We start from the raw sequence: 19,892 nt of genomic DNA on the forward strand, positions 1-19,892 counted from the left end.
AGTTCTATATTTATTACCCAATAGTTCCAGTATCAGATTGGCTTGCTTCAAGGCTGAGTACCGAACACTGTTGTGCTGAGAGAACCCTTCCTCTGCAAATGTAGTTGTGCTGTTCCAGTCTGAAGTGCAAACCTACCTGTAAAATGGGGATGAGAAGCTGTTTGCCAAATGGCTACTTGCAAATAATAAAGCCAAGATTTGTATTTGAGGAAACTTCACTTTAGGCTGCTGTTTCCAAACAGCAGTGTAAAGTACTGGAAGCACAGATAAATCTTGATTTTTGGTCTCATCTATCAGCAAGAGCTGCATCTGCTCCCAATGGAAAAGCTGAAAGAACAGTAGTGAACTGCAAAACAACTCCAGCATATGACCATATAAATAATAGTAATTAAAAAAACACACCAGGAGCCTTTACCCTGCTCCTAAGCAGCTAGTGGGAGTTTGCCATCAAGTTTTTACAGAAAATATGACCCCTTCTTCTTTTGCTTAAGGCACTCTGGGAGATACTAAAATATAGTCCACAAGTTATCCCCTTCTCAGTCTTCCTTCTTCCCTGTCCCCCTGCAGTTAAGTTTGCATGGGCAAGACAGTCCCTACAAAACCGATTCCTGGGCTTTTAATATAGGCATAGTAAACAGCCAGCAACAACAGCATCACTTTTCTACAATGATTATGGTTAAAACCAAAAGATACTACGTTAGATCTCTCTAACTGTCACTTGCTACTCTATTTATTCAATGTGCCAAATGTGGAGCTATGACCAAGGGAACTGGCCCTTGCTACTGGGAGTATGAGATTGTCAGATTCACATTACACAAGGGAAAACAGGATTCCAGTATTAAGGCCACTTACTGGAATTGATAGTAAATCACAGCAGTACTTAATTGTAACACACCTATCACTAGTCCTTAGGATGGAAAAATCTCACCCCCATTTCCAAGAGCTTCTGAAGCATGATATGAAGGGTGTGCAGGCCTATTTCCCCTGGCTTTGCTGTTGGACAGTCTTGCAATATCTGAGGTATACAACAAAGATGGACTGCCATCTCTTGTTTAGATAGTGCAATAGAAAAGCACAGGCAGCTGCAAGACTTGCCCTGCCAGGCTGTAGGTAGCAAGCCCTCCAACTGCAGATGATATTATATTGGCATATATAGTTATACCTACTGGAGGAAAACAAGAAGGTGATTTTACAGTGCACTCCCAGTCACCATACTAGCCAGAACAATTAGCTAGCAATGAATTTGCTTTTAGCCCAGAGTACATGCTTACAAGCCACACATGAGGGCATTTCTGCACTATGAGAAGAAAAACTCCCCCTCAGAAAAGATGACTACCACCCAACATGGCACGCTGCCACCACCGTAAGCCTTCACTTAGAGCTACAGCCCAGGTCTCTGTTCAATCTAGAGTTAGACTGTGGTAAACAGGCAATGGTGCAAACCAGACTCAAAACAGACACTCACATATTTGTATGTTTATTATTTCAAAGTACAATATATACATAATGTATAGTGATGTCTTCCAAAATTTTATACAGAAACAAGTATCTACAAAATTAAATCAATAGACATTTGTGTATATTCAGACAACATACATACATATATTGGAAGAGTCAACATAGTTTCACTGTCAGAACACAAAAATAGGAAGTAAAGGAAACCCCATCCACCTTGAAAAAGCTCTAAGTACCACCCTCCTCCCTCTAACTCAGCAATTTGCCTTTTGAAAGGTTTCGGGTTGTTTTGGAGGCACAGTAAATGTGAATTCTAGTGCCACCTACTGTTAACGTTTATCACAGTTGTTTCCAATGACAGCTGAAAGAGTAAAGGAGCCTATTCCTACAGGATGCATCAGGCCTTGTTCTCTGGACCACTGGGACTTGATCCCAGTTCTCCATAGTATGCCAGCACTCAGCTTTAAACTCGATTCAGTGGGAGCCACAGATCTGATTTTAGTTATGAACCAAATCTCTTAATGAAGAGTTTTCCAAAGAGTAACTTGTGTTTTAACAGTTGGAGATACTGCAGCTGTTGCCAGCAACAGGTGAAGAAGATGAGAACACCTCTGACAAGCATAAGTTGATCCCCACTGCTTTTGGGAGACTAAAAATATTGCACAAGTTTATGTGCAGAAAACCAGTGATTTTTATAGCATGAAGTGGTACCCTTCAGTTAGGAAGGTCTGGCTTTAGACAACTTCAGTGCTGGATTTTACAGAGGGTGGAAAAGCATAGGCAGCTTTTCTGCAGGGCCTCTAAGAACATCAGGATGTGGGATGTTTGCATTAAAAAGAGCACCCTGAGTATTCAAGAAACAGATGTAGGACACCTGCCTGTAGGATGCAACCAGCTACAAGCTTGGCATTTCCAAAAAAAGCCTGTGGCAATTAGGTATCTAACTGACACTGCATTTCAATGGCACATATGTAGCTAACTGCTCCAGGCAGTCTTCAAAATACCAGTTTATCTGAGGACAATGTTCAGTAATATTCATAACACAATGATAAGTTTCCAAAATAAGTGAAATGTGATTGCTGCACAAGTCTTGCATCTACTCTAGAGCAGCCAGAGTTCACCTGTGTGATATGAAACCATCCCTCAGAAACCCAGTAGCCTGTTCGTCATTACACAGCTTTTCAGAGAAAGTATCCTTGCTGCGTGCACCAACAATATTAGATTCCCGACACTTAATGGGCTAGCCCACGGAAAAAGGCAGATGGCTTGACAGCAACATTTATATGGATAATACAGCATTCCCTCTCAGGAATGAGTAACATTACTAAGCAAAGTTGCTAACTGACCCTGTCATGTACTTAAACTTCTCGGCTTACTCTAGTCATTTGCCAGTATGCAAACTAGAATGACATTTCCATCTTTAACAGGTATGTTTAAAATAAAGCATCTAGAAGAAAACCTTGGTCCACATAGATACAGTATGCAATAAAAAAGTGGATTGGGGGGGGGGGGACTGCTTTGTGTCTCCATAACCAAGAAAAAAAAGTCTGAAAATTTACCTCGTGTTACAGAGAGGAAGCAGCATTTTCAGCAGGGCAGGAGGACAACTAACAAGGTTTCTCAAATAACTTAAAAGTAGAAACAACATGCCAAAAAGTAGTAAAAATTCCCACCATATCATTGCACTTATTCCATCTGCACCACACCTCTCCTTCATTCACATTATACACCTGAAGAACATAGATGGTTACAATATTAACATGGCATCTAAAATAATGGAGTCATTCAGCTGAATGCCTGAAAGTATTCAGAGAGCTGTTACGTTAAAGCATGAAAACACAAACATACAAGAGCTAAGCTACGTTTTGACATACGAATTGTTCTTCCTAAAATTCTTTTTTTCCACAGAAGGTCTAGTTCAGTGAGGAACAACTGCCTGTTTGCTCAAGGTGAGCTCTGAGCTTTCTGGAAGATGGTGACAAATCTGTTTCAGTAGAACCTGAAATTTTCCTCTCCACGTCATTTAAACAGCAAAGCAGGAGTCCCATGAGTGGGTGAGTCAAAATTCCCTAAAACTTTGTATAACCAGTGCTCTCAGGAGTTTAAAAAAAAAGATATATGTATAAAAACCCATCCAGGTTAAAGGGTCACAGTTCCTACAGTGCTCATCAGGTTTTAAATCACTTGTTTTTATCCTTCCTTTTTAAAAAACTACTTTATCCTCTTACACTAAAAGGACTGGCTATTCAAGACTCCAGAGGCTCTCTGGACAACTTACTAGGCCTTAACCTTGCAAGTACCTTCAGAGATGCCTATCTTGAAAATAAAAAGGAAGTCTCACTGTCTTGCACCAAACTACTCATAAGAACCAAATTAGGCCCTTATGCTCAATTCAGTTCATTACAAAGCCCCAAAACTGCTCAAGTGACTCAGTGCACCTGAAGACAGAGCACACACACACATCTCTAAGTTGTCTAGGTGCTTTGATAAATTTTTCTCCCTCGTGCTACAGGATTCAGGCCTCTTGTCTTATATATGATGTGAATGGCAACTGGGATAAGACAAAAGAAAAATTTCAAGTGTCCTTTCTAATTTAAATAGCTGAAGCATTACTGTTTTAAGTGCACACTAAATATTTTTTTCATGATAATACGAAGTGCAAATACTTAATAAAAAGACAAAATATATATTTACACTGGGACCTGGTCTGGCTCTGATCAATAAATTTTGATCAAAAGGCAACAAATACATAAATCTATGCATTTACTGCTGGAATAAAGACATTCCATTTCCTGTAAATTATCCTGGAATTAAAATGTGAAAATAACATTGTGACAAACTAGAATCTTGTCATCTTGATATCCTTCCTCTACCACATACACAGTCACTGAAGGATTAAGAATCAGATCTGAGTTTATGCCATTTTGACAGTCTCCTTCACAACAGGAAAACTAAAGAGTCTCACAGATTTCTGTGCCACTTTTATAGTCCAACCAATAGACTGCAAACCCACTTAAATACATTTCCCATTTCTTACGGTTGCTTTCACTGGCTGGTCTATCCATAGTAAATGAGAAAACTCAGCAGGCTTAAATTCTGAAAACAGATTGAATCAGGTGGTCTCTCTCTACGCATGTAATAGTGGGCAATTTTAACGCCTACTTTTTAAATGTTATTCATTATTTAGAAAGCAGAGAACTTCAATAACCAATTACCTGAGATCAGAATTTTTTAGAATCATATATGTAAAAGATCAGGGGTTTATAGGATTTGTTGAATTGACGCTTGTTTCAATCACACATATGCAACAACTGAACCAGCAAGTTTCTTAATCCCTTATTTTTAATGTTGTTTCACTTCTTTTAAATAAGGAAACACCAAGTTGAATATTAACCTAAAGTAGAAAATATGCAATACCATGGCTATCACTTAAAAAACAAATTTTGTGATAAAGCATTTTTCCATGCACATGTCAAAAACGCTTAATCAACCTAAATACCAGAAATATGCAAGGGAGGAAGTAATGTCTGAAAGCCCTTAAAAGCTCAGTAACACTGGATATGTTCAACAGCAACTAAAAAATAATCAGCTTTATTTTTCCAAGCTCCATCATTAAAAAAGTGATTAATTATACAGTGCAGAAATTAAAATCTCATTGCAACTCACTCAAAACACAGTATACACTGCAAATCGTCTGTATGTCATTTCAAACAAAGTTTTTTATCTCAGTGTAGTGTGTAGTAAAATTCAGCAACATCTCAGGCTGGTATTGGGTAGACGGAACCACACTGATGCCAAACCCTGTAGACCTTTTCTCACATGAAGAACAGCCTGTATAGTTAAAGGCTGTATATGTAAAGTACTGGATGCTTGTGCTAGCAGGTAACCATATTTCAGGAAAACTGTAAAAAAGCAATGGTCTGTAGCACCTGCCTTTTCTACATCTTTGTGTTGGTTATTCTGTAAGAGTTTTAGTTATGTTGGCTTCATTCTTCTTTCCAGTTCATGCTGGTGGTTAGTAAGCCGTTCTATTTCTGTTCCTAGAGTCTGAAGGTTTTCCTTTGGGAGAAAAAAAAAGATAGATAATACAGGAAAAATGAGACAATTGACACAAAACGTACTAATAGGTTAAAATTAGTATCTAGGTCAGCAGATTGAAATTTCAAGTATCCAGAACAAAAAAATGATTAGCTGGGAGCGGGGAAAGCCAAACCCATTTCAATAACGGATGTGAAACTGAGCAAGTCTTAGGCAGTTAAGATTCTAAGGGCTGTCTCTAGAAGATACAGCACTTCAAGGGGAGCAATACTTACAGGAAGAGATTTCCAACTTCTGCAATACTGCAGCCCAGCTGGCAGCCTGCAGAACATTTTCTAGCCTGCCATGTTTTCATCACAGCAGACATGCTGTCCCAACAGCTCAAAATGGTACCCAGCTATTAGCACAGGGCCAGGCACAAGTCACTGATTCCCAATGATGGGAAAAGGGTATGGAGAGGGCCCTTCTCCCCTGATTGTGCAGGCAGTCCAAAATTTACTGCTGAGAGCCAGCTCATCAGTGCATCATATTATGGGACCCCAAAAAAGAGGTTCAGATTGGACCATGTTACAGTCCACGTCATCTACTTCACGTGCTCTTTGACTACTCAGTACTAAACATCACCAGTTCACAATGAGCTGAAAGAACATAGTTACTCACTTTCAGTGTAATATTCTTCAGTAAGGTATCTTCTAACACAGCCTGCAGCTTCCTGTTTATCTCCAAGGAGAGTTCTAATGTGAGACCACTATCTGCAGGATGAGATGTATACAGAGATGCCATAATCCCACCCCGCCTACTCAAATGTACTTTGTTGAAGTCAGAGGCCTCTGAGGAAAGTGTTCCAGCTTCTTCCCGCAAAATGTAACTCTGAATAATTCTGGGGGAAAAAAAAAGTTAAAAAAGACATCACAGCATTACAAGGCAGTGAAAAGGCAGACGAAGTAACTTCAAAATCCTGGTATCTTGTGTGTGTATGTGTGCGTGTGTGTCTTGTCTACAAGAGTGTGCAAGGACTACATATTCAGAGGAATCTGAAGTAGTACTCATGCTGCTGGAGCAAAAAGGGTGCTTAAAAGATGCCTATCTACTTCTCTTTCCTGAAAGGTCAAACATGCTGGACAATCCCACTTAAGTGCGATTTAAATTTACCCCAAAATTTGAAACACTGTGCAGTTGAAGTCTGTCATATGAAATATGACACAATCTCCAATTTTAAGATTAGTTTTCCACAGAAGAACTGCCCTTCTCACCACACAGGGCAGATCTGCTCCATTAGTGTAGCAGTGCATGATGAAATTGGAAATGGTGCTACAAATTAAGTAAACCATGAGAGCTAGAAGGACTCTAGGATGGTAACCTGCACATCTAGGTACTGTGCTCAAACATGTTCAGAGATCTTATGCACATAAGAAATGTTGCTTAAACCAACTTTTCCAGCAATGGCTATGATTATATGCCTCACTTTCTGCCTGACTTGAGACCCTGGGGTTAGACTTGCAGCAATACTGACAGTTCTCAGTAGCAACTGAGGTAAGTGATATTAAATCCTGAATGTTTTCAGTCTGAGATAATTGGGCAGCAATATTTAGCACTTTTAAGCCTGGACCCAGAGCTAAAATCATCTGTTATTAAACAGTTATTGAAGAAACACTGTTCATCCAGCTCATAGCTATCACTTAACTTTCATTGAAGTGAGCTGGAGAAGTTGACAATAGTAAAATTACACCATGAACTTTTAAAGGAAACAAGTCCTGAATATTGTACAGCCTCTAATGAACGACTGATATCAGGTAATTAAAAACACCAGACAAAGTATGTAAAGATTAAAAATAATGCCTAGACTATGTAATTTAAATTATTTTGCCTTTCTTGTTATAGTGTTTACAGACTCCAGACATGGAATCGAGGCCTTAAGGTTTCTGAAGATGAAATAATAAATACAGATGTTCTGCTTAAGAGTCTTCACAAGCTGTAATCTAGTCGCTTAAAATGGTACCATATGAGTAGAAGGGTATAGGCAGGTTAAGAAGGGGCTGTACTTAGCAGTCAACAATACTTTTCAGAAGAAGGTATATGCCACAATTTCTTCCTCCATGTTCCAGCCATCACTCAAAGGGTAGGTTTCCATGCAAGTGGAATCTTGCATCACATGTTAAATACAGACCATCTTTTGTTCAGATATAATATGTTTGGCATGCAATGCCAGACTAATCTGGAATTATGCAGTCTCTCATTCTAAAATATACTTACAATCAGCACCCTTTTAAGCATACAGAGACTGAACTCCTGTTAGCCAATGATCCACCTGAAATCAGGAACCAGGTGACCATTTTGCTACCAAAAAACTTGCACTATTCTATTCCTCCTAACAAATTTTTGTAGTAATGGACCCAAGACATAGATAGGAAGGTAACAACTCAGACACCAATTACATTAACAGCTGGGAATAGATAAGGGGGGAAAAAAACATCTAGGATTAACTATATCTTTGAGGTCTACTGTCACTGAAATAATGTCGTAACTACTTTCATTCAGACAATTACTTGTCTTAAATAAAATCCAGAATACTTCTGTCCAGTGCAGCAGCTGAAAACTGAGAAATCATATAAACCTAACTCAAAACATACTTAGTTTTTTTCCTGATTTCCTCCACTAGTTGTTTAATGTGATCCTCCATGAACTCCATCTTTTCATTTTTTCGAGCATGTGCCTTCTGTAGTCTTACTATTCTTTCAATCAAGACAGACTTGTCCACTTCTGGGAAGCTATCCACAGGTACTGAAGATCCAGTATTCTCAGGCGACCGATCCTCGTTGCTGCTGCGAGCATTAAGGGAACCTGCCAATACATTTGCATTTGTAAAGCTCTTTTTGCTATTACACCAGGTAGAATGTCTCCCACCAGTGCATTACATTCTCAGTAGTTTAGGATAAATAAAGTATTTTCAAATGTCAATCTCGCTTAGATGCTACTGAGTTTCTATATAAGCAATACTGATAGAACTTTACCTATACATGCTGAAACAGTAGTATAGCCCCCTAGCATGAACATACTTCCACCAGTATAATTGTGCTTACACCAGTAAAGCTTATTCCTAAGTGCCTTCATACTAGTATTACACCTTATACAAGACTGAGCTGACTTTAAACAGATCAGTTTTAGAGAGTCTACTAAAATTACAAACATATGAAAACTGCGTACAGACTAGCAAAAGCCTTATATATAAACACTCTGCAGCATCCATCACTTAGAAATAGCAAGGAGAACAGAGAGCAAAGCAAGTATTTCAAGCTCAGTCCCTCTTACATAGTAAGATTACAAGATACTTGGACAGATTTAAACTAGTTTAAAACTCAAACATATTGAAGAAAATAGATGACGTTTTCAGTGCTGAAGATACTTTTTATCTAATTAGAAGTAAAAGAGTTAACAAATTTTGCACAAATATATGAGTGCCTCTAAACATGCTGATTGATTGACCATTTACACAGTGGCAACTGTCAATAGTGCAATTAAGCAATGTTGGAAGCAGCTTTTAAGAGGGTCTTCTATTCATTAGAGTCCTCTGAGCTTCCTCCAAACATAAAAGCAACAAAAAGGCAGTCATTTAAAAAATAAAAAAGGAAAAAAAAAAAGATATAAACATTGAACTTTAATCTTGTAATAAGAATAAGCACCTGCAATTGCATTCAGAGCCAACTGCATTTTTGTGCTTAAAGGCTATTTTGTCAGCTTTAATGGGAGACTGCCCACACACTACATGTGTGCAAGTCATAGAAGGAGCAAGGCTCATAGCAGCACACCATGGCAACCTTATTAAGAGCAAAGGATGGTTCTGTCAGCCCTGCTATCTGCTGTATTACCTGATGAACTGGAACGGCTCCCCATGCTGCTGACTTCTTTGTCATAATTACCATTTTCCATCTGATCCAATTTCCTCCGTGCTGAAAGCATAATAAAATGATGGTTACCAACAGAAGACTAAAGAAAAAAATCCAGGATGCAGCATATCCAAACCCTTACGATCTGCAATAATTTAACAGTCTGACAACTGAAAAAACGTCAGCAACTATGATCAACAAAGACAAATAACAAACAGTCCCTCTTCCTTTCCCCACCCCCAACCATGAAGTACCTGGATGCCACATCCACAAAGAATGCAGTAGCTCCCAACTGAAGGGGTAATACCCTTCGTAGGGCTGACTGGGAACAGTAAGGCTTAAATCTGATTTTACTTTTGATTAGGACCACTATGTAAGTAACTAATGAATGACAGAACAGCAGCTCTGTTATGGTATCTCATGCCTCCCAATAGTGATGGTAGTCGAGTATAGGCCTTGTGCCCAGAAGCACCGTTCGTTTAATAAGGATAAGAAAGAAAATGTACAACTGTTCATATATGTACAAAAAAGCATACAGAACTTCCTCCTGCACAATGCAGGCACAAAAAAATAGGTATCTGTTCCACAACAAAGATTTAATTATATTCAAATCAGCTTGCATTCAGAGTATATGCACTCCTGGGTATTTAATGATTTCTATTTGCTGATAGAACAGTCCCTCCATATCAATCATTAATAACTAATGTGCTTTATTTAGTACATTAGATAATAATCACCATCCATAATTCCTGACACAGTCAGCAGTTAGGAATACATTCAAAATTTGTTGGCAGTCTCCTACACAGACCATGATTCATATATACTCAGAAACAGAGACATTTCAGTAGTCACATATAGGATAATAAAGAATAAGCTACTTTGAAATCAAGCTTTCATTTTATGAATAAGCCCATTTCAAAAGTTATAGCTGAGACTAACTCTAAGGCCTTTTTACTGTAACTACAGTTTCCCACTTGTAAGATTCAGCTTGCCCACTCACTATTATTTTCTTTAGGGTCACGGAGAGCTTGCGCGGGTTGTACCCAAGGAGTGCATGAACACAGACAGGACCATAGTCTCTAACAGACTGTGTGAAGGAGGTTACAAACTGGGCTGACTTATTATATCTGAAAATAATGTCAACCTAGCTGAAGTTGTTTGGTGAGATCTTTCAGGTTTGCTGCGTTTTTGCGCTTCTGGGTAGCTAGTTCATCTCTCAGTTCATCCACGTGGATCTTCCTTGCTGCTAGTTCCTTCTGCTCTGAAGCCAGCTGAGCCTGTAGTGTCTCAACCTCTAGCTTTCGTAGGTCTTCCTCCTTCTGCAACTTGGTGGCCTGAAATTGATTTTTTTCTTTTAAATCATTTTTTAAAAAGTGTCCAGCCTATCTGTACGCTCAGTAGCTCTAAACCTGCACTTCGCTTTTTACCTGAGAATCTCATCTTTTTTATTAGGCTGATCACTACCACTGTGAATTAGCTGCACAATGCAACACTGCAGTAAGATTCCTGAACTACCTCCAAAACACTTATGTGACAAAGTACAGTGCCATGCAGAGCTGTGCTGTAAAGTCACATTAACTTTTGTGACGCACCAAGCTTATTAAACGTGACATTTATCTACCTCATGATCACAGCACAAGTGTGACCTAAGTAACAGTTTGCAGTGATAAGTTTCATACACAAATTAAAACCTTTAGATTGTTTCAATGACAGCACAGAGAACAACTCTGTCCTCCCAGAAAGGCAGAAATAGCAACACAGTAACACCCACTGGAATCAGTGCAGGGTGCCTTGGTTTTCTTTCCCCCAAGAAAACACGAGGTGTTCATATTCCATTGCTATTACTCTAGCGGAGTGGCAAACTCAAGACACTGCAGTGGTCACATGCAAGCCACTGATGTATGAACAAACAGTAGCTACAGTCTGCTCCAAGCTTAAGCTTTTCCTGTTGCAAGTGCAAACTAATGAGTGGTGCGTGCATTTGAAAAGCTGAGAAAGTAGTAAATAGCACAGAGATGGATACTGCAAAGCGTAAGAAAATTGTCCCCACATCTAAAAGTGAATCTGTCAACGCTGAAGCCAAGTTACAGCACTTCTAGGGCTTGTACCACGTATTCACAAGTTTTCTGAAGCTTGACTTGCCCCAGGCTAACCACTCAGACCAAATGGTCAGGAATAAAAGCCAGGCAATCAGTATAAAATTTATTTAAAGCCTTCAGGAAAGCCTAAGATTCTGCCTTCACTTGGGGTGAAGACACCTAAGTGCCATCCAAGAAGCCCTGCAGCACCCTGCCTGGATTCCAGGAGGACATGGTTCTCTTGCAGGTCCTGTGCCATAGCGGCCTGTTCCACATATAATCTCCAAAACCCAGGGGCATCTAAAGTAGCACTAGAGCCCTACATTTAGATAAGCAGGGACACAAGGTGGGATTCATATCCTACATCTTTATTAGTATCAGACATCTTATTAGTACAAAAAACACACTGTATGCTGTACTCACCAGATCATCTCTAGTCTGTCGAACACATTCCAGCTGATTCTGTAGCTCTCTTTCGCTGTAAGAGAGCTTATCCAACTGGCTCTGTAAGGAATTGTTTTCAGACTGAAGCTGCGCATTCTTACTGGTTAATTTTTCAGTGAATATCAATAGCTCAGACTCTCTTTTCCGACTACCTTCAATGTCCTTTTGGAGATCAGCAATTAGAGAATTGAGACAGTCTACTTCTTCCTTTAAAGCACTTATTTCTTGCCCGTCTCTGTCAAAACAATTGCATCTTATTAGTGCAGCTTGAGTTTAAAAACATCAAATATAGAACATTTATAAAATAAAAGCATTAAGGTCCAGATCAGATAAGGCAAATGAACTATTCATCACCCTAGAGAATCTGCCAGTCACTGGATGGTTTTAAAGGCCAAGACGTTTTGCAGATTTCTTTTCATGACACACTGTCATGCCAAAGTGACAAAGAGATCCCACACCCCACAGAAGGGCACACAGCCATCAGCTTCCTCAAGGAAGACTACCTTTCTGTACTCAGTTCCATGAGCTTCAGTACAGGGTCTAAACAAAACCTTCGGAAACAGATACTGCAAATGGGAGGGAGGCTTGCAAATACAAAACAGGTAGTGATACTGGAAGAGGACTTCTTGTCTTTAAGAGACAGAGAAATACTCCAGTTCTAAGCTTCTCCAAGAAAGCAGTATGGCAGCTTCTGAAACATCCTTATTCAAGTTGTGCAGTTCTGATTCAAAGGAACTTTCTTACTCCCTTCCCTCTTCTCCCACCCTCTACAAAACCAGTTCTTGTTTCCACTGAAGCACTCCCAAGAAGAGACTAATTATATCACTTGCAATGCATTTGAGAAAGGTAGAATGCCATAGCTTCAGTTAAGATCAACATTTTAGAGAAAGTGATTAAAATTAATTCTGAAAAAATTTTATAAACCAGACTAAAAACATCCTCCTCTCTCATTTGTTCTTGCAATATTATTTCATTAGTTCTTCAGTCATAGGATTTTCTGCACCTTTTAAAAACCTCATATTCTGACTTCAGGGAAAAAGTCCTCCCTTTCTGACATGCAGTGTGTGCATTCAGATTCAAAAATAAAATAAACGATACACAAACCAAGCACACAGATCTTGCTTAATTCCTTGGCAGACAGCGCAATTACTAAGAAGCTCAATTCACTTTAAACAACCCACCCCACATCAACATGTTCCTTCAAGTACAGACGAGCTCAGACAATCCAAATATTAGTAATTTTGAAAATAAAGTACAATTTTGTAAAACAAGGTAGCTGAATTTTACTAGATCTCCATTACTGTAAGTTACATCCTTCCAACTACCAAAATGAAGATCTCATGTAGTTAATACAGTGACAACAGGAGTATGGTTAGCATCTCACTCCCAAAGAACATGAGACGTAATACATCCCATCTTTACAGTCTCTAAGCTAGTTCCATCTTTCAGAAGACAGAAGACTGAACAACTACAGTAGATGTGAATTTTTCAGCTATTTATGCTGCAAAAAACCTCATCCATAGCTCCCATTGAAAACCTATGTCAAAATCTACATTACATTTCTAAATATGTTGTTTCATTACAACATGAGAAGTTTCTAGTTAACAATCAGGGCTGAACCAGACAGGACACATATTTAGACCATTCTGGAAGAGATCTCTAGTTTGTCCTTAAAATTCTCCAAAGAAGGAGATCCTGCAACACTGAAGGTAATCAGTATCTAGCTCAGTCATAAAGTGCTTCCTAGCATTCAATTTGATATCATCTTTCCTACAAAACTCTATTTCTATCCTTCCTTGTGTATATGAAGAATAGCTGAACATTCCCTTTAAGTGTTTCATGCATTTAAGGACATGTCTCACTTCAGTCTTCTCGCTAGACTGAAGAAATCCGCTTCTTTTGTCTTTTTCTGAGAACACACACAACATTTTGCTTGAATTAAGAGAAAATTCCTTCCATTTACTTCAAGAAAATGAAAGGCAGTAGGTTTGCTTATTGTAAACAAAAATAACAGAGGTCAAGATTCTAAAATTTGTTTCACAGATGATAACAGGAACTTACTGATTCAAGTTTTAACTCTGTTTGAGATTCCACAGCTTTATCAAACATTCTAGGGAGTATCAAAAACATGTTTAAGCTATTCTGAAAGAGAAATATAGAACTATACAAAGACAGATGTAGGGATAATAAAACGTTGTACGGAAAAGAGATTTTAAAAATACTTTTGATCCAAGTTTTATAGGAATAGAAGAGACATGGACATTTTAGCATGTCTCTCTACTATTGTTAAGATGAAAAGATAATTGGAAAACACATTTGAAGTTTTAATTCATTTGGAAAGATTCCAAGTGAAAAAAACAAACAAACAAACAAACACACACTACTGATCAAGGTGTAAGCTTCAGTTATCTCGATAGCTAGCTGCAGCTTCCCTAGGAAGACTTATGACAGTGCCAATGCAGCTGACTAGCACACTGCAAATGGAAGATGCTTCATTCTCTGAACACTTAGGAAAGCGCACACTTGCTGAAATAATTTTCAGTAACAAATAATTATTTAAAAGCACAGGGGAGACACGTGGGTGGTTCTGTTAGAACCTAGCAACACTGCTTGAATCAGTGAAGAGGACAGCATTTGTTTATAGTCCAGTTCATATGTACCATATGGAAACAAAACTACGTTTAGACATTTGAAAGAGTTTGTGAACCAAACTCTCCAAGAAAACTTTATTTCCCTCACATTCTTAAATGAGGACACTTCAACACAGCAGAACCAGTGCTAGTCCCTCAGAAATACAAGTGCTCCTAACATTGACTATCTGAATACAACAGTGGCCAAAGATATTAAGCTGTTTTTGTTAAATACTTAAATTAATCCATCATAATTAAAGAGATCTGCTTTTCCAGTTCAGTTGTTTTCCCCCAGTCTGTCAATAAAATGAGCACTGAGCAGAATTCTAGAAGATGCAACTTCCCTTAGAGTATGCTGGAAAGCAAGCACTTCTTATCCTGATAGTGAGAGATATAAAATTAGATTTACCAGTCTCAATCCACTTGGCTTATTTATAAAAGGCCAAAGTTATCTCCAATACTGGCAATATTGAATTAGATTAGAAAAGATGCTTAAATTAGAACATAGATTCTCTAAATTAGAACATATTTTAAAGCATCAGTAATTTCAATAAAGAAAAACATTAATGACAAGAAAATCTGACAAATCAGTCCTCAAAGTACTTAGTTGTACCTCTGATGTTGATCCTGCAGACAATCTACAATTTTGACTCTGTCCAGCAAATTCTGAATTTCAGTTTTCTGTCTGTTAATGATTTCTTTATACTTGGATAATTCATCTTCTGTTCTCAAACGTTCATCCTCTAGACACTTTACCTAAGTTGAAAATGAGAAACTATTTACTCTTCTGGCAAACTTCAAACTGAATTATTTTGATCAAATGTCTAGACCATTGTACAAAGCTTTTTTTTTTTGGTTGCTCAGAATGATAAAATCCAAAATATATCACACAGGCCAAATAAAGTCAAAAAAATAAACAGGCAAAAAATAACATCTTCAAAAATCATCAAATGAAGTAAGCAGGATTAACATTAGTCTTTCCAAAATACTCAAACATATGGGCCTGATGGACCAAAAATTCAAAGCCATCATCTTTTCCCTGTTAGCCAAGCCAACTGCATATCATGTCTTCCTCCATTTTACGAAGGTCCCACACTGCTAAATCTCCGATCTGAACGGAGTGGCCAGCAGGCTGATCTACAGACCATTCAGAAGTTATGGTTAGCATATTCTCTATGCCATCACAGGCCACACGTATGACCTCCACAAACCTAGGTTCAGAGATGGAAAAAGTTTACTAACATTTTTCATTTATCAAGTTACTAACTCTACTGGGTGTTTACTAAAATGTTTTCCAAAAGTATGGAGTCAAATGAGGTGTACACCATGAAACAAAAGAGCACTGTATTATGGATCAACTGATATTCCCTAAGAAAGGCTGCCCAGAGTCACAGTTATGTATCCTTCTGGTCCCATGTCAGCCAGTCTCCATGCCACACTATTTAAAAAGTAGTAAAAATATAATGAATTGATTCGATTTAATCTCATTCGAAAATTCAATATAGCACCTTAGCTCCATAGCAACCCAGAACACATTACCTTTGTTCTTAGTGTTCGAAGCTCATCCATGCCCTCTTTAAACGTTCTCTTCAGGTCTTCCAGTTCTTTTATTTTTGCGTGATGCACCTTTTTAAAGGGTAAAAAACTGCTTGAGAAATCTAAACAGACACTGGCACCCTGGGATGCCAAAAGAATTTAGGCCTAACATCTGAGAGGGCTTGAGGCAAGACAAATACCCTAAAGGTTTGTTTGTTTTTAATAAGTAAAACAAAGCAAAGCATAAAAGCTTTTTATTCGCAGAAGAACAGAAAGCAAAAATGAGATTATGCACTCTGGTTTTAATTGTACAAACCAACATCACAACTGCCTCAGGGGGAAGTTCTAGGCAAACTGACACTGGGTTAACACTGAAGATGACATACACGAGAACTGTGAGTGGATCCAGCATGCAAGACAAGGACTGAATCACTACAAAATCTAGTTTTGGGGCTAGCAAACCTCTACAGTGAGTGAGAGAATAAAGGCTGTTCCCTGTCTCCCTTTCACCATACAGCTTGGTAAAATACCAGATGGTAAAAAGCAATCCTGCCTATCAGCTGAATTTGCATTCTAAACCATACTAACATTAATATTTATAAAATGAAAAAGCAGTTTTGTCCTTGTAACACCCTCCTTTTTTCCATAAATTTGTTCTTAGAAGTAGATCCAATGTAATAGCCAAAAATATCTTCCAAAATCATGGCTGGAGGCAGGCATCTGGGATGTGGAATTAAGCCAAAATCATCTAAAGACATCTAAAGATATCACCATGTATTTACCTCCAGGTGGTCAGACTTTTCCTGCATCTGTTTCTCTAGTTCTCCTTTTGTTACTCGCAGCTTTGCATCCAATTCATTTGATTTGATTTCTTCTGACTCCTAAAAGGGAACAAGATATGTAAGTGCAGTTTTAGAGCTTTATGTTCCCCTTTCCTGTTTTAGGAACACGTACACAATATTGCATCACCAAACCTCTTTCCAATAGGTGTGTATCTAGTAACTCTGAACATGTCAGGACCACCCCACTGCATACCAATAAAGATGAACATCTTTCCTCTTATTTAGAAGCTTTCCAAGTAAGGAAATCTGTGACTGGTCTTCATAGCTTTGTAGCTTGCACTGGGTAATTCTCCCCTACTGCAGTTTAAGATAGAAGGGGGAGAGGGAGAGACCTGATGCTAAACATTAATTTCACCTCCTGAGAAAGTATGCCTACTTGATAGGTTTTTATCATCTCTTGACAGTTTTTCCTTATCTGGTCTGCTTCTTCTTTCGCTTGAGTTAATTTTGTTGTCGCATCTTTGAGGCGATCCTTGGTTTCCTAAAAAATAAGGAAACAAAACCAACCAACCACAAATAGCAATGAATAATCAGTACAGCTATTAATCCAGCCTAACTTAGGTAAAAGCATTTCTCATAGCAACGGTTTCCTATTTCACATTTGAAATAAATCAACAGCAAGAGATCTATATCCAGTATTTTTCTTCTTCTTGCTTCCATTCAACAGTTAACGTAATTTTGTTTGTTCCAACACTGAAAGTACAGAAGGACCTCTTGGTTATGTGCTGTGCACATTTTCAGATGACAGATTGAGTTAAATCTGTCATACAAGAAACTAAGTTAAAAGGTGATCATCAGGATAAAACAAAATCCCCCCTGCCCCACAAATGCTGCATCACACCCTTTCAACACTTTCACTTCAGTATCAGTATCTTTAGAAGCACTACTATATTCTACTGCATGTGGTCAAATCAAAGAAAAACCTTTTAAAAGCAGATTTTAGCGATACTAAAAAAAGGAACTAGCATAGCATCTACATTTCATTGACTGCAGTTTCATGTCACAGTACCACTTCACTAACCTTGTGTGAATCCATTTCTGTTTTCAATTTGTTCTGAGCCCATTTTACTTTGATAACATGAGAATTGATTTCTTCTTTCATTTTTTCTATTTCTCTGTTCAGTCGAGTGGCTTCGCCATCCTAAGAAAAGAAAATAGCATAGGTTTTATTTTATGGATTTAAATCATCCAGTGCTTCTACAACAACCAGACTCATATGAAAGTGCCAAGTGTAGGATTTTTAAAGTCGTGATTTTGCAAAAACATGCACACAATTAACAGCATTCAGTAATACTTTAGCCCTTAATCCAGTAAAAAATATAAGCATTCAGCTTTGAGTAGTAAGATAAAGCTGCATTAAAATGCAGCTTTTATATACATTAACATTATGTATGTGTTAAAAAGCACAAAGTAGTCAGGTCTAAAATATGCATCTCCTGGGTCAGCTGTAAAGGCCCATTTTGCTCTTTTTTGCCAACTTGGTGAAAAGATGCAGGTTCGAAGTGGCAAGGTCGTAAAATTATAGACAGCTACAGACTAAAACTGTGACACCAATGGAAGGGTGTTACCTACTCTACAGGTACAGACTACAGGGAGCACTGACAGCAAGATGTATACAGCTCAAATCACCAACCTGTAAGTCAGTGCCAAAAGATGATGTTAACAGAAGCATGCTGCTGGACTGATCTTTTATACCAGTATCTGCAGACCACTGCAGTAAGCCAAAAGTCCACACTGTGTTTCTGTAGTAATGGGTCTATCTTACCAAAAAGAAGTTTGCAGAAGCACCGTGTGAGGGCAGTACAATCCCTGTTAAGTCTCTAGTCTGAAGATATATAGCAGGTTAAGTTTTGTTTAGGAAACCTAACTTGTGCTCCCACTTTCCATTCATGGGGGGGGGGGAGGACACTAGTGTGATTTTCTGCATCAGAAGCATAATTTTTAGGACTTTCAATAACATGTATTTTTCTGATCCATCTGTTCTTGTCAACAGTGCATGGTACAATTGCTCAAAAGAAGGAGAGCAAATCAATATAGCAAAGTCTGACCTCAATTCATCAATTGCTGGATCTTCCACATGAAATACAGTTGTGCAGCACACTATAAGGAGATCTGGATAATTAAAGAGACTGACGAAAATCTCTTACTAACTTACAAAAAAGTGCCAAATTTTTGCAACTGGGCCTGAAAAATCCTATTGCTTTATTATTGATTTTTTTTAAAGGAATATAGTACAAAATGGACACTAAAGGGTGAAAAAACTTGCAAAAATTGCAATAGACTGCAATAATTTAATGTCACTACAGTCTTAAAAAACACCAAACAAAACAAATATCTTAAAGAAAGTCCCCCAAAAATCCAGGCACCTGCAACAGAGAATTTCAAATTTTGTCAAAAGGGAGTACTGCTTTACAAACTAGTATTCAAGGAAATATAAAAGGGGATTTCAAAATGATGACAATAAAGAGTTAAGTTACTTCTTCCCCTTCCCCAGAGGAAAGGGGTTCTTTCATGGCTATACAGCAAAAACAAATGAAAACAGGTTTCTTTCACCAAGTGTAATAGCAAACCAGCAGGTTGTTTGAGAGTGCTTTTAATTATTTACTTAAGCTATATAGTAATGCTTAGAGCACCTTGGTTTCATAGAGCTGGTGCAATCTTCCTTTTTCCTGAGAAAGCTGTTTGATTTTATTAGTATGCTTTTCAATTTCTTTGTTTGCATCTCTCATCCTTCTCTCAAGTATCTCCTTTTCCTTTCGGAGGTCAAGTGATTCCTTCTCCCCTCGAACATATTTCATCACCATTGTTTCCTTTTCATGGCGTGCTTCTTCACATTTCTTGTTTGCCTGGAAAATATTTAAATAGAATGAGTTAACCTTGCACTAGTATTTAGGTTTTATAAGCCAATATTGGGTATGTTCAGCACTGCAGTATAGTAGCATAACAAAGTGGAACTCAAAAGCTTCAGTTTTGCAAAGACCAACA

At 38.2% G+C, this 19,892-nt stretch overlaps 1 protein-coding gene across 3 annotated transcripts in view; it reads right to left on the minus strand.

The window, feature by feature from the left end:
* Positions 1-1,461: 1,461 nt before the first annotated feature.
* The window catches only part of CCDC186 (coiled-coil domain containing 186), a 40,820-nt gene continuing 22,389 nt past the window's right edge, over positions 1,462-19,892 (minus strand). For all 3 annotated transcript variants that reach the window (XM_064514247.1, XM_064514248.1, XM_026096149.2), the window contains 12 exons: positions 19,541-19,753; positions 17,929-18,048; positions 17,284-17,388; positions 16,848-16,946; positions 16,069-16,155; positions 15,143-15,285; positions 11,879-12,134; positions 10,522-10,711; positions 9,360-9,440; positions 8,124-8,334; positions 6,154-6,373; positions 1,462-5,514 (listed from right to left, as the gene is read on the minus strand). In XM_064514247.1, the coding sequence (XP_064370317.1) occupies positions 5,431-5,514; positions 6,154-6,373; positions 8,124-8,334; positions 9,360-9,440; positions 10,522-10,711; positions 11,879-12,134; positions 15,143-15,285; positions 16,069-16,155; positions 16,848-16,946; positions 17,284-17,388; positions 17,929-18,048; positions 19,541-19,753 (1,809 nt within the window). In that variant the 3' untranslated portion in view covers positions 1,462-5,430. The remainder of the gene's footprint in view (positions 5,515-6,153; positions 6,374-8,123; positions 8,335-9,359; positions 9,441-10,521; positions 10,712-11,878; positions 12,135-15,142; positions 15,286-16,068; positions 16,156-16,847; positions 16,947-17,283; positions 17,389-17,928; positions 18,049-19,540; positions 19,754-19,892) is intronic.

This window comes from Dromaius novaehollandiae, chromosome 6 (genome assembly GCF_036370855.1).
Source record: "Dromaius novaehollandiae isolate bDroNov1 chromosome 6, bDroNov1.hap1, whole genome shotgun sequence".
NCBI lineage: Eukaryota > Metazoa > Chordata > Aves > Casuariiformes > Dromaiidae > Dromaius > Dromaius novaehollandiae.